The 15000-nt window shown below is 45.6% G+C and overlaps 1 protein-coding gene across 1 annotated transcript in view; it reads right to left on the reverse strand.

Moving 5' to 3' along the window:
• si:ch211-132f19.7 (adenylate cyclase type 8) overlaps nt 1–15000 on the reverse strand; it is a 25708-nt gene that overhangs the window by 7466 nt on the left and 3242 nt on the right. Inside the window, 10 exon segments of the mRNA XM_052495818.1 lie at nt 188–389; nt 1510–1610; nt 5129–5317; nt 5750–6149; nt 9541–9668; nt 9844–9955; nt 10288–10418; nt 11029–11178; nt 11456–11684; nt 14577–14822. Of these exon segments, the coding sequence (XP_052351778.1) occupies nt 188–389; nt 1510–1610; nt 5129–5317; nt 5750–6149; nt 9541–9668; nt 9844–9955; nt 10288–10418; nt 11029–11178; nt 11456–11684; nt 14577–14822 (1888 nt within the window).

The following is a 15000-nucleotide window of genomic DNA, read 5'->3' on the forward strand; positions in this document are numbered from 1 at the left end:
ACATACTGGTCATTGTGTGTTATCGTTGAGGGTACAGAACATCCTGGTCATTGTGTGTTATCGTTGAGGGTACAGAACATACATGGTCATTGTGTGTTATCGTTGAGGGTACAGAACATACGGGTCATTGTGTGTTATCGTTGAGGGTACAGAACATACGGGTCATTGTGTATAACAATAAACTCACTATATCAGATGAGGCCACTCCAAAGTTGATGATAATAGCGGTGAGCGTGAGTAGTGTTCTGACAGTCTTGGTTTCGTTGATCCAGCAACACAGGAACTGCAGCGCTAGAGGGCTCTGTTTAAACTCTTCAGCTAGGACCACCACCAGCAGCAACACATACACACACACACACACTCCAAACTGAACCAGCATAGGACACAGTCTGAGAGGTGGGTGGGTGGGTGTGTGTGTGTCAGTTGGAGAGATTGAGGATGGAGAGGGGAAGAGAGAAACAGGGAGGATGAGGAGAGGATCAGACAATGAAGAGAGAGAAACAGGGAGGAGGAGGAGAGGATCAGACAATGAAGAGAGAGAGAGAAACAGGGAGGAGGAGGCGAGGATCAGACAATGAAGAGAGAGAGAAACAGGGAGGAGGAGGCGAGGATCAGACAATGAAGAGAGAGAGAAACAGGGAGGAGGAGGAGAGGATCAGACAATGAAGAGAGAGAAACAGGGAGGAGGAGGAGAGGATCAGACAATGAAGAGAGAGAGAAACAGGGAGGAGGAGGCGAGGATCAGACAATGAAGAGAGAGAGAAACAGGGAGGAGGAGGCGAGGATCAGACAATGAAGAGAGAGAGAAACAGGGAGGAGGAGGAGAGGATCAGACAATGAAGAGAGAGAGAAACAGGGAGGAGGAGGCGAGGATCAGACAATGAAGAGAGAGAGAAACAGGGAGGAGGAGGCGAGGATCAGACAATGAAGAGAGAGAGAAACAGGGAGGAGGAGGAGAGGATCAGACAATGAAGAGAGAGAAACAGGGAGGAGGAGGAGAGGATCAGACAATGAAGAGAGAGAGAAACAGGGAGGAGGAGGCGAGGATCAGACAATGAAGAGAGAGAGAAACAGGGAGGAGGAGGCGAGGATCAGACAATGAAGAGAGAGAGAAACAGGGAGGAGGAGGAGAGGATCAGGCAATGAAGAGAGAGAGAAACAGGGAGGAGGAGGAGAGGATCAGACGATGAAGAGAGAGAAACAGGGAGGAGGAGGAGGAGAGGATCAGATGAAGAAGAGAGAGAAACAGGGAGGAGGAGGAGAGGATCAGACAATGAAGAGAGAGAAACAGGGAGGAGGAAGAGAGGATCAGACAATGAAGAGAGAGAAACAGGGAGGAGGAGGAGAGGATCAGATGATGAAGAGAGAGAAACAGGGAGGAGGAGGAGGAGAGGATCAGATGAAGAAGAGAGAGAGAAGCATGTGAGTGGTAGAGAAAGATTACTCTAAAGATCTTTGATAAATTAAGTAAAATAAAATATCATACTTCTAATTAAATAAAGAACAAACCTTGCGGCAGGGACGAGGGTCTGTGCACCCATGAGGCAGAGGAGCATGATGAAGGAGCAGACCAGGTTTGACTTGAACATCTCATCACGCATCTGGGAAAACTGAGAAGAGAGAAACATCCCTCAATTATACCACCTCCCTACCCATCAACCCACCTCCCTACCCATCAACCCACCTCCGCATCCACCCACCCACCTCCCCATCCACCCACCCACCTCCCTACCCATCAACCCACCTCCCCATCCACCCACCCACCTCCCCATCCACCCACCCACCTCCCCACCCATCCACCCACCTCCCCTACCCATACCCATCAACCCACCCACCTCCCCATCCACCCACCCACCCCCCCACCCATCCACCCACCCACCTCCCTACCCATCAACCCACCTCCCCATCCACCCACCCACCTCCCCAACCATCCACCCACCCACCTCCCTACCCATCAACCCACCTCCCCATCCACCCACCCACCTCCCCATCCACCCACCCACCTCCCTACCCATCAACCCACCTCCCCATCCACCCACCCACCTCCCCACTCATCCACCCACCCATTCATGATTAAATCAACATGATTGAGTGATATACATCGTCAAGAAAAAGTATGTGAGCCCTTTGTAATAACCTGGATTTCTGCATAAATTGGTCATCAAATTTGATCTTGATCTGACAAAATTATTGTATTTTTCATGTCTATATTGAATACATCATTTAAACATAGGTTGGAAAAAGTATGTAAACCCCTAGACTGATGACTTCTCCAAAAACTAATTGGAATCAGTAGTCAGTTAACCCAGAGTCCAATCAATGAGACGAGATTGGAGATGTAGGTTAGAGCTGCCCTGCCCTATAAAAAACACTCAATAAATTTGAGTTTGCTATTCACAAGAAGCATTGCCTGACGTAAACCGTGCCTCAAACAAAAGAGATCTCAGAAGACCTACGATTGCGAATTGTTGACTTGCATAACACTGGAAAGGGTTACAAAAGTATCTCTAAAAGCCTGGATGTTCATCAGTCCACGGTAAGACAATGTCTATAAATGGAGAAAGTGCAGCGCAGTTGCTACTCTCCCTAGGAGTGGCAGGGTAGCCTAGTGGTTAGAGCGTTGGACTAGTAAGCGGAAGGTTGCAAGTTCAAATTCCCGAGCTGACAAGGTACAAATCTGTCGTTCTGCCCCTAAACAGGCAATTAACCCACTGTTCCTAGGCCGTCATTGAAAATAAGAATTTGTCCTTAACTGACTTACCTAGTTAAATAAAGGTTAAATATAAAAAAGGAGTGGCCATCCTGCAAAAATGACTGCAAGAGCACAGTGCAGAATGCTCAATGAGGTTAAGAATAATCCTAGAGTGTCAGTTGAAGACTTGAAGAAATCTCTGGAACATGCTGACATCTCTGTTGATGAGTCTACGATACGTGAAACAAGAATTGTGTTCATGGGAGGACACCACGGAAGAAGCAACTGCTGTCCAAAAAAAACATTGCTGCACGTCTGAAGTTTACAAAAGTGCAACTGGATGTTCCACAATGTTCTGTGGACAGATGAAACTACAGTTGAGTTGTTTGGAAGGAACACACAAGAGCGGTTCACACCAGACATCCCAAGAATATTGTTGAACTGAACCAGTTTGGTAAAGATGAATGGTCCATAATTCCTCCTGACCGTTGTGGAGGTCTGATCTGCAACTACAGGAAACGTTTGGTTGAGGTTACTGCTGCCAAAGGAGGGTCAAACAATTATTAAATACAAGGGTTCACATACTTTTCCCACCCTGCACTGTGAATGTTTACACGGTGTGTCAATAAAGACACGAAAATGTATTATTGTTTGTGTGTTATTAGTTTAAGCAGACTGTGTTTGTCTATTGTTGTGACCTAAATGAAAATCATATTAAATTTGATTTAATTTATGCAGAAATCCAGGTATTTCCAAAGGGTTCACATTTTTTTTCTTGCCACTGTAGTAATCAACTGTGTGTGTTTGAGTGTGTGTGGCCCTTAACTTCTGTGTGTGATTCCTCTGTGTGTGGTTCTGTTGCGGGCCCCTACAGTTTAAAAGTTGCGTCATACTGCAGCACACCTTGCGGACTGCCGCAGAGTAGTTTGGCAAGTTATTTAATTGTCAGCCATTGTTGCCATTAAAACCTGTTAGAGATAGGGGAAATACTGCCCCCTTTGGATGAATTGCGTGCCCATAGTGAACTGCAAAACAATCTGTCCTAAATTGCTAATATATGCATATTATTATTATTATTGGATAGAAAACACTCTGAAGCTTCTAAAACCGTTTGAATTATGTCTGTGAGTATTACAGAACTCACCGGGCAGGCAATCTTCCAAACTAGTTTTGGAATCCTGAAAGTTGGGGCAACTTTGACGTCATCGCCCCCTCCCTTCCCAACCAGTTATGGATCTGGAAACACTTCCTATGTCTTCCACTAGATGTCCTCATTCAGTAGAGCGTTTAATGGTGCATATGCTGTGAACCTTGACCCAATGGGGTGGAAAACTGTAGGTGTCGCGAGAAAGTTTCATGTGCGTGAAGGCGCGCTTTGGACAGAGAGCTTCCTTTGTTTCAGTCAGCCCCAGATGAACTAGGATTGTCCGGTTGGAATGCCATTCGTTTTGTACGTTTATAACATCCTGAAGCTTGATTCTGCACTTAGTTTGACCAGTTTCGTCGACCTGTAATATGTAATTTGGAAGTTTTGATTTTAATTTAATTGACATTATGTTTCTATTCCAAGAGAAACGACACCCTCAGGGTTTCTGTTAGGATGGACCGGAAAATACGTCGCTGTACAACGTGCCGGTCGGGAGTAGGATACAGTACTAAGAGCATAACATCTCCACACCCTAATTCCATCAGGATCTGAGAGAATATCTGAGAATATCTAAGGGGAATTTATATAATTTTATATAATTCTAAATTCATTGATAATAAGAAATAGCTTTTTGTTGATATTTTGGAGATTTCATTTTCATTTAACCTAGAGTGAGTGAGAAAAAGATAATTCTTGAACATGGGGTGAGACATTCTCACTCATTTGTAAATAAAGCTAGTTCGTGATTTAGAATGATATATTTCTGTTTTTAAAGGGAGAGAAACCAAAAGCCACCTTATGGGTCTCCCGGTGGTGGCCGGCACGGGTATCGCACCAGCATCTGTAGTTTGCACTGCGACGCAGTGTCTTAGACCACTGCGCCACTCGGGCGCTGTACAACGTGACCGGTCAGGAGTAGGCTATAGGACTAAAGTAAGAGCAAAATAATCATACTAATTCCACACCCTAATTGCAGTCTAAGTTTCTCTTAGAATAAAAACATTAGTGGAACAACAGCTTAAGTAAATAATACTGAAGTCGTGCACAATTATCAGTCCTATTTGGTTTATGTCGCTCATTCATTCTCAGTTAGAGACACAGTAGCGCCTTGGGACCCAAAAGCATAATCAGGTCTCTAACTCCCCCTTGTGGCGGTCTGGAGCAATGAAGTGGTGACGCAGGGTACCGTACTAAACCACAAATTACCTCTAAGTCCCGCAGCATAATCGCAAAACTCTTAGTGGAGCCGTACCTTGTCCTCTGCATGTGCTTCCGTTGTGGGCCCCTACCTTGTCCTCGATGTGTGTGTCCTTGAACTCCTGTGTGAAGGTGGTGATGTGTTCCTGTCTCATGCGTTCGCTGCTTCGGACCTCGATGGCCCGGCGGATCCTCTTGTTGACTTCGCGCGTCCCCGTCCGCTGAGCCGCCAGCTGGTTAGGTAACTGGGCCAGAGAGCCGTTGCTGAAGGTCGCCAGGATCTGGTCAGGGGTGAGAGGTTAGGGGTCAAAGGTTAGGTAGAGGCCACACAAAGAGGATCTATAACTGACAATAGACTCTCTAACAATAAGAATTAATGTCAGCAAAGGCGGAAGGCAGGCGTGAAAATTCTATCCAATGAACTACCAGGAACAAAATCGCCTTTCTCAAAGTTGCCAGGATGCCACAATTTCCACGTAGAGTCGTCATAACCTAAGAATTATAAAACTTCTATTTGATAAAATAAGCCTCACATAATTAGCAAATCGAGTATATGTTGACCAAATTCAACACTCTTTCATTGTTCTCCATACCAACAATCCCCAATTCAAACTTCTTAGCTCTTAATTTTCGCACTGACAGATTTTGGGTCGCACTCTTCCACTCTGAGGTATAGGGTAAAGGTTAGGAGGCTGGGGTTAGAGGTCACCTACACAGTTCATTCCGATTATGTTTCCAAACGGCAGCTCAGTACTCCAGCCAGCATTAAGGGTGTCATCTCGACTGGGCCGACAAGCCTTCTTGGCAGGAGCCTCCTCCATGGGCGTGTGGCGAATCAGGAACGTGTCGATTTTGTGTTTCCGTAGAAACTCGTTCCTCTCGTGGCCACGCCCCTCTTCCGTCTCGTAGACCCCGCCCAGACAGTCCAGCGTTGCCCGGGAGATGTGGATACGGCCCGGCACCCCTCCTACCTCCAGCATGTTAGCGATGTCCACATCCCAGGACCACACGTCAAACTGCCACTTCTGCAGCCCCAGCACTCCACACAGCACTGAGCCAGAGTGGACGCCGATACGCATGTCCACCTCATGTTTCAGCTCCCTTCGCACGTACCTACAGGTCAGCAAGGAGAGGCAGACTGTCGAGAAAACCCAATCTACTAGGAACATACAATATTATACCAATATTAATGATTTACAGATTAAAGTTGGGGTAAAACGTTTTGATCATGACTAGTGTGTGTGTGTGTGTGTGTGTGTGTGGTTGTGGTTGTGTGTGCGATTGTGGTTTTGTGTGTGTGTTTGTGTGTGTTTGTGGGTGTGTTTGTGTGTGTGTGTGTGTGTGTGTGTATACAGTACATAGTTGGTTGTGTGTGTGTGGTTGTGTGTGTTTGTGTGTATACATAGTTGGTTGTGTGTGTGTGGTTGTGTGTGGACATAGTTGGTTGTGTGTGTGGTTGTGTGTATACATAGTTGGTTGTGTGTGTGTGGTTGTGTGTGTTTGTGTGTATACTTAGTTGGTTGTGTGTGTGTGGTTGTGTGTGGTTGTGTGTGTTTGTGTGTATACATAGTTGGTTGTGTGTGTGTGTGGTTGTGTGTGTTTGTGTGTATACATAGTTGGTTGTGTGTGTGTGGTTGTGTGTGTGTGGACATAGTTGGTTGTGTGTGTGGTTGTGTGTGGACATAGTTGGTTGTGTGTGTGTGGTTGTGTGTGTTTGTGTGTATACATAGTTGGTTGTGTGTGTGTGTTTATGTGTATACATAGTTGGTTGTGTGTGTGTGTGTGGACATAGTTGGTTGTGTGTGTGGTTGTGTGTGTGTGGACATAGTTGGTTATGTGTGTGGTTGTGTGTGTTTGTGTGTATACATAGTTGGTTGTGTGTGTGGTTGTGTGTATACATAGTTGGTTGTGTGTGTGTTTGTGTGTATACATAGTTGGTTGTGTGTGTGTGGTGGTTGTGTGTGGTTGTGTGTATACATAGTTGGTTGTGTGTGTGTATACATAGTTGGTTGTGTGTGTGTGGACATAGTTGGTTGTGTGTGTGTGGTTGTGTGTATACATTGTTGGTTGTGTGTGTGGTTGTGTGTATACATAGTTGGTTGTGTGTGTGGTTGTGTGTGGACATAGTTGGTTGTGTGTGTGGTTGTGTGTATACATAGTTGGTTGTGTGTGTGGTTGTGTGTGTGGTTGTGTGTATACATAGTTGGTTGTGTGTGTGGTTGTGTGTGTGGTTGTGTGTATACATAGTTGGTTGTGTGTGTGGTTGTGTGTGTGGTTGTGTGTATACATAGTTGGTTGTGTGTGTGGTTGTGTGTATACATAGTTGGTTGTGTGTGTGTTTGTGTGTATACATAGTTGGTTGTGTGTGTGTGGACATAGTTGGTTGTGTGTGTGTGTTTGTGTGTATACATAGTTGGTTGTGTGTGTGTGTTGTGTGTGGATATAGTTGGTGTGTGTGTGGTTGTGTGTGGACATAGTTGGTTGTGTGTATACATAGTTGGTTGTGTGTGTGTGGACATAGTTGGTTGTGTGTGTGGTTGTGTGTATACATAGTTGGTTGTGTGTGTGGTTGTGTGTATACATAGTTGGTTGTGTGTGTGTGGACATAGTTGTGTGTGTGTGGTTGTGTGTATACGTAGTTGGTTGTGTGTGTGGTTGTGTGTATACATAGTTGGTTGTGTGTGTGTGGACATGGTTGGTTGTGTGTGTGATTGTGTGTATACATAGCTGGTTGTGTGTGTGGTTGTGTGTGGACATAGCTGGTTGTGTGTGTGGTTGTGTGTATACATAGTTGGTTGTGTGTGTGGTTGTGTGTATACATAGTTGGTTGTGTGTGTGGTTGTGTGTGGACATAGTTGGTTGTGTGTGTGGTTGTGTGTGTGTGGTTGTGTGTGGACATAGTTGGTTGTGTGTGTGGTTGTGTGTGTGTGTTTGTGTGTGGACATAGTTGGTTGTGTGTGTGTGGACATGGTTGGTTGTGTGTGTGTGGTTGTGTGTATACATAGTTGGTTGTGTGTGTGGTTGTGTGTGTGTGTTTGTGTGTGGACATAGTTGGTTGTGTGTGTGTGGACATAGTTGGTTGTGTGTGTGTGGACATAGTTGGTTGTGTGTGTGTGGTTGTGTGTATACATAGTTGGTTGTGTGTGTGGTTGTGTGTGGACATAGTTGGTTGTGTGTGTGTGGTTGTGTGTGGACATAATTGGTTGTGTGTATACATAGTTGGTTGTGTGTGTGTTGTGTGTGTGGACATAGTTGGTTGTGTGTGTGGTTGTGTGTGGACATAGTTGGTTGTGTGTGTGTGGTTGTGTGTGGACATAATTGGTTGTGTGTATACATAGTTGGTTGTGTGTGTGTGGTTGTGTGTGGACATAGCTGGTTGTGTGTGTGGTTGTGTGTGGACATAGTTGGTTGTGTGTGTGGTTGTGTGTGGACATAGTTGGTTGTGTGTGTGGTTGTGTGTGTATACATAGCTGGTTGTGTGTGTGGTTGTGTGTGTGGTTGTGTGTGTGGTTGTGTGTGTGGTTGTGTGTGTATACATAGCTGGTTGTGTGTGTGTGGACATAGCTGGTTGTGTGTGTGGTTGTGTGTGTGTGGACATAGCTGGTTGTGTGTGTGGTTGTGTGTGGACATAGCTGGTTGTGTGTGTGGTTGTGTGTATACATAGCTGGTTGTGTGTGTGGTTGTGTGTGGACATAGTTGGTTGTGTGTGTGGTTGTGTGTGTGTGGTTGTGTGTGGACATAGTTGGCTGTGTGTGTGGTTGTGTGTGTGTGTTTGTGTGTGGACATAGTTGGTTGTGTGTGTGTGGACATGGTTGGTTGTGTGTGTGTGGTTGTGTGTATACATAGTTGGTTGTGTGTGTGGTTGTGTGTGTGTGTTGTGTGTGGACATAGTTGGTTGTGTGTGTGTGGACATAGTTGGTTGTGTGTGTGTGGACATAGTTGGTTGTGTGTGTGTGTGGTTGTGTGTATACATAGTTGGTTGTGTGTGTGGTTGTGTGTGGACATAGTTGGTTGTGTGTGTGTGGTTGTGTGTGGACATAATTGGTTGTGTGTATACATAGTTGGTTGTGTGTGTGTGGTTGTGTGTGGACATAGTTGGTTGTGTGTGTGGTTGTGTGTGGACATAGTTGGTTGTGTGTGTGTGGTTGTGTGTGGACATAATTGGTTGTGTGTATACATAGTTGGTTGTGTGTGTGTGGTTATGTGTGGACATAGCTGGTTGTGTGTGTGGTTGTGTGTGGACATAGTTGGTTGTGTGTGTGTGGTTGTGTGTGGACATAGTTGGTTGTGTGTGTGGTTGTGTGTGTATACATAGCTGGTTGTGTGTGTGGTTGTGTGTGTGGTTGTGTGTGGTTGTGTGTGTGGTTGTGTGTGTATACATAGCTGGTTGTGTGTGTGTGGACATAGCTGGTTGTGTGTGTGGTTGTGTGTGGACATAGCTGGTTGTGTGTGTGGTTGTGTGTGTGTGGACATAGCTGGTTGTGTGTGTGGTTGTGTGTAGTACTTTATGGTGCTGATCATGGAGAGGCCCATCTCCACACAGCAGCGAGCGTGAGCTGTCTCTGGCTCTGGCACTCCTGACACACAGTAGTAACAGTCCCCAAGGATCTTGATACGCAAGCAGTGGTGTTCCTACACACACACACACACACACACACACACACACACACACACACACACACACACACACACACACACACACACACACACACACACACACACACACACACACACGAATGAAACATACTCTGATTGATTTTCATGAATTTCTTACTGAGTTCAGGATAACATGACCGTACGGTCTCACCTCAGCCAGGCGGTCGAAGCGTCCAAACAGCTCATTGAGCGTCCGGACCAATTCCTGAGCCGACAGGACCATGGACAGAGACGTGAAGCCTTTTATATCAGCAAACAGAATACTGCAAAGAAAGAGAGAAATATATTACACAGGGCAGACACAACACAGACTAGGTCTAGTACTGGAATGACAACAGATTTCAATGGAGACAATGCTTTTCAGTCCAAGACTTCCTGGCCCTGGATCAAGCCTGTGTGTGTGTGTGTGTGTGTGTGTGTGTGTGTGTGTGTGTGTGTGTGTGTGTGTGTGTGTGTGTGTGTGTGTGTGTGTGTGTGTGTGTGTGTGTGTGTGTGTGTGTGTGTGTGTGTGTGTGTGTGTGTGTGTGTGTGTGTGTGTGTGTGTGTGTGTGTGTGTGTGTGTGTGTGTACTGTAGATGTGTGTGTGTGTGTTTACCTGACGTTTTTGTACTGGTGAATATAAATCTTGTGGAACTGCTGTGACATCAGGTCATCATCCATGTTGGACATGTCAGCGATCATCTCCAAGGCAACGAACCGCGGAATGATGGAGTTCACCAAGCGCTCCTGAGGAGGACAGGTACCGTGTGACTCTCTCAACAGGTGTAGAAACTAACAATGAAATGCTAACTAACGGGCCCTTTCCCAACAATCAGTCAATCACCCTGTGATATTGTTTGTCTGTCTGTCAGTCACTCTGTCTCTACCTGTCTCCACCTGTCTCCACCTGTCTCCACCTGTCTCTACCTGTCTCCACCTGTCTCCACCTGTCTCCACCTGTCTCTACCTGTCTCCACCTATCTCCACCTGTCTCCACCTGTCTCCACCTGTCTCTACCTGTCTCTACCTGTCTCCACCTGTCTCTACCTGTCTCTACCTGTCTCTACCTGTCTCCACCTGTCTCCACCTGTCTCCACCTGTCTCCACCTGTCTCTACCTGTCTCTACCTGTCTCCACCTGTCTCTACCTGTCTCTACCTGTCTCCACCTGTCTCCACCTGTCTCCACCTGTCTCTACCTGTCTCCACCTGTCTCCACCTGTCTCTACCTGTCTCCACCTGTCTCTACCTGTCTCCACCTGTCTCCACCTGTCTCCACCTGTCTCTACCTGTCTCCACCTATCTCCACCTGTCTCCACCTGTCTCCACCTGTCTCTACCTGTCTCTACCTGTCTCTACCTGTCTCTGGTTCTCCCTCTCCAGGCGTACTCGTCCCTCAATGCAGCGTCGTGTCTCCAGGAAGGCCTGTCTCTGTGTGTGGTCTGACAGGTAGTGGATGAACAACCCTGCTGTGTTCATACCCAGGTACAACAAGCCCTTCGCCAGAACCTACACACACACACACACACACACACACACACACACACACACACACACACACACACACACACACACACACACACACACACACACACACACACACACACACACACACACACACACACACACACACACACACACACACGGTTAGTACACACTAAACACACCTGAGACCAAAACACACACACACAAAAAGGAGGAGGAGTAAGAGGGAAATGAGGAGGAAGACGAGGAGGAGGAGAAGCATGAAAGAGAGTCCGGAAGGGAGTCTAAGTTGACCTCTGACCTTTCTGTAGAGCGCGGTGTCGTCGTAGTGGTGAACAGTTTCCACCAGGAGGTGCAACGTGGCGGTGAGCAGGCCGGTGGAGAGGGACCAGAGCAAGGGGAGGGGCAGGAGGGTGTAGGTGGAGAACAGCGTGAAGAGGACGTACCAGGCCTGGTCCTTCTCCAAACCCCCCACAACACCACCCAACACCTGCACTGTCTGGGACAACCAGCTGGCTAGAGCCATGTACCTAGGACCATATACGGTTGAAGTCAGAAGTTTACATACACTTAAGTTGGAGTCATAAAAACTTGTTTTTTCAACAACTCAACACATTTCTTGTTAACAAACTACAGTTTTGGCAAGTCGGTTAGGACATCTACTTTGTGCATGACACAAGTCATTTTTCCAACAATTGTTTACAGACAGATTATTTCACTTATAATTCACTGTATCACAATTCCAGTGGGTCAGAAGTTTACATACACTAAGTTGACTGTGCCTTTAAACAGCTTGGAAATGTTCAGAAAATGATGTCATGCTTTAGAAGCGTCTGATAGGCTAATTGACATCATTTGAGGTGTACCTCTGTCCTCTGGTCTGATGAAACAAAATACAACAGTTTTGCCATAATGACCCCAAACATACTTCCAAAGTTATGGCAAAATGGGTTAAGGACAACAAAGTCAAGGTATTGGAGTGGCCATCACAAAAGCCCTGACCTCAATCCTATAGAACATTTGTGGGCAGAACTGAAAAAACATGTGTGAGCAAGGAGGCCTACAAACCTGACTCAGTTACACCAGCTCTGTCAGGAGGCCTACAAACCTGACTCAGTTACACCAGCTCTGTCAGGAGGCCTACAAACCTGACTCAGTTACACCAGCTCTGTCAGGAGGCCTACAAACCTGACTCAGTTACACCAGCTCTGTCAGGAGGCCTACAAACCTGACTCAGTTACACCAGCTCTGTCAGGAGGAATGGGCCAAAACTCACCCATCTTATTGTGGGAAGCTTGTGGAAGGCTACCAAAACATTTGACCCAAGGTAAACAATATAAATGCAATGCCACCAAATACTAATTGAGTGTATGTAAACTTCTGACCCACTGGGAAGGTGATGAAAAAATAAAAGCTGAAATAAACCATTCTCTACTATTTGCTGACATTTAACATTCTTAAAATAAAGTGGTGATCCTAACTGACCTAAGACAGGGAATTTTTACTATAAATAAATGTCAGGAATTGTGAAAAACTGAGATTAAATGTATTCGGCTAAGGTGTGTGTAAACTTCCAAATAAGAATAAAAGAGTGCTCAGGACACTCTAGGAGCTCAGATGCAAAAATTGAATTACCAACGTTTCGACAGCCAAGCTGTCTGTCTTCAACAGGGTACAATCACAAACACTGCGGGCCAGGCAAGGAGGGAATTCATCAGAGAGACAACAAAGAGACCAAAGATAACCCTGAAGGAGTTGCAAAGCTCTATAGCGGAGATTGGAGTATCTGTCCGTAGGACCACTTTAAGTCGTACACTCCACAGAGCTGGGCTTTACGGAAGAGTGGCCTGAAAAAAAGCATTGCCTAAAGTGTTCGTCAAAGGCATGTGGGAGACTCCCCAAACATATGGAAGAAGGTAATCTGGTCAGATGATATTAAAAATGTTATTTTTGGCCATCAAGGAAAACGCTATGTCTGGCGCAAGCCCAACACCTCACATCACCCCGAAAATACCATCCCCATAGTGAAGCATGGTGCAGCATCATGCTGTGGAGGATGTTTTTCTTTGGCAGGGACTGGAAGATTGGTCAGAATTGAAGGAATGATGGATGGCGCTAAATACAGGGCAATTCTTGAGGGAAACCTGTTTCATTCTTCCAGAGATTTGAGACTGGGACGGAGGTTCACCTTCCAGCAGGACAATGACCCTAAGCATACTGCTGAAGCAACACTTGAGTGGTTTTAGGGGAAACATTTAAATGTCTTGGAATGGCCTAGTCAAAGCCAAGACTCTCAAACCAATTGAGAATCTGTGGCTTGACTTAAAGATTGATGGGTTCCACTGGTGTACAGCGAACTTGAAGGAGCTGGAGCAGTTTTGCCTTGAAGACAGACATCTCAGTGGCTAGATGTGCCAAGATTATAGAGACATACCCCGAGAGACTTGCAACTGTAATTTCTGCAAAGGTGTCTCTACAAAGTATTGACTTTGGGGGAGGGGAGGTGGTGAATAGTTATGCACATTCAAGTTACGTTTTTGTCTTATTTGTTGTTTGTTTCACAATAAAAAATATTCAGCATCTTGAAAGTGGTCGGCATGTTGTGTAAATCAAACGATACAAACCCCCCCCAAAAAATACATTTTAATTCCAGGTTATAAGGCAACAAAATAGGATAAAATGCCAAGGTGGTTGAAAACTTTCGCAAGCCACGTACATACATACATACATACATACATACATACATACATACATACATACATACATACATACATACATACATACATACATACATACATACATACATACAACTAAATTATTAAAAATCCTACAATGTGATTTTTTTTCAAATTTTGTCTTTCATAGTTGAAGTGTACCTATGATGAAAATTACAGGCCTCTCATCTTTTTAAATGGGAGAACTTGCACAATTGGTGGCTGACTAAATACTTTTTTGCCCCACTGTACGTACATACATACAATCTAACAATCTAACTTTCCCAACATTCAAAAGAGATCCCAACAGACTCATATGTTTAGAGTGTAGGGACATTGAGCTATAAATGATGCATTTATATGACACTACAACATTCTATGGCAGCCATGTTGGCTCCTCATTAACATGACACTACAACATTCTACGGCAGCCATGTTGGCTCCTCATGAACATGACACTACAACATTCTACCGCAGCCATGTTGGCTCCTCATTAACATGACACTACAACATTCTACCGCAGCCATGTTGGCTCCTCATTAACATGACACTACAACATTCTATGGCAGCCATGTTGGATCCTCATAAACATAACATGGAATATTTAAACAATGAATAACAATGAGTAACTGAATGTCTGGAATTGGAACAATATAAAATCGGGGTCCCTATGCTCGAGTAGATGACTATCCTAAAGACCTGTCTTACCTTAACCACTCTGGCGATGACATCATTCCCTTAGAACAGAGCACCAGCACGCAGAGTCCAGCCCCCAGAGCGATGAACAGGCCGACCAGCCAACCATTGGCTGTGTCCAGGCTCTGAGGCCCCGCCCATAGGGTCAGACCCAGGATGTGTAGTTTGGTGATGATGTCGATAACATTAGTGAAAACCAGAGAGGTTATCCTCTGGCTTGATGCATGCTGCTGGTACAACTTCTCCAGGTCGGGAGACCTACACACACACACACACACACACACACAAACACACACACACACACACACACACACACACACACACACACACACACACACACACACACACACACACACACACACACACACACACACACACACACACACACACACACACACACATCAAACAAATCATCAAACAATCGAATCCACCGGCT

The sequence above is a fragment of the Oncorhynchus keta genome, chromosome 35, assembly GCF_023373465.1.
Source record: "Oncorhynchus keta strain PuntledgeMale-10-30-2019 chromosome 35, Oket_V2, whole genome shotgun sequence".
Lineage (NCBI taxonomy): Eukaryota > Metazoa > Chordata > Actinopteri > Salmoniformes > Salmonidae > Oncorhynchus > Oncorhynchus keta.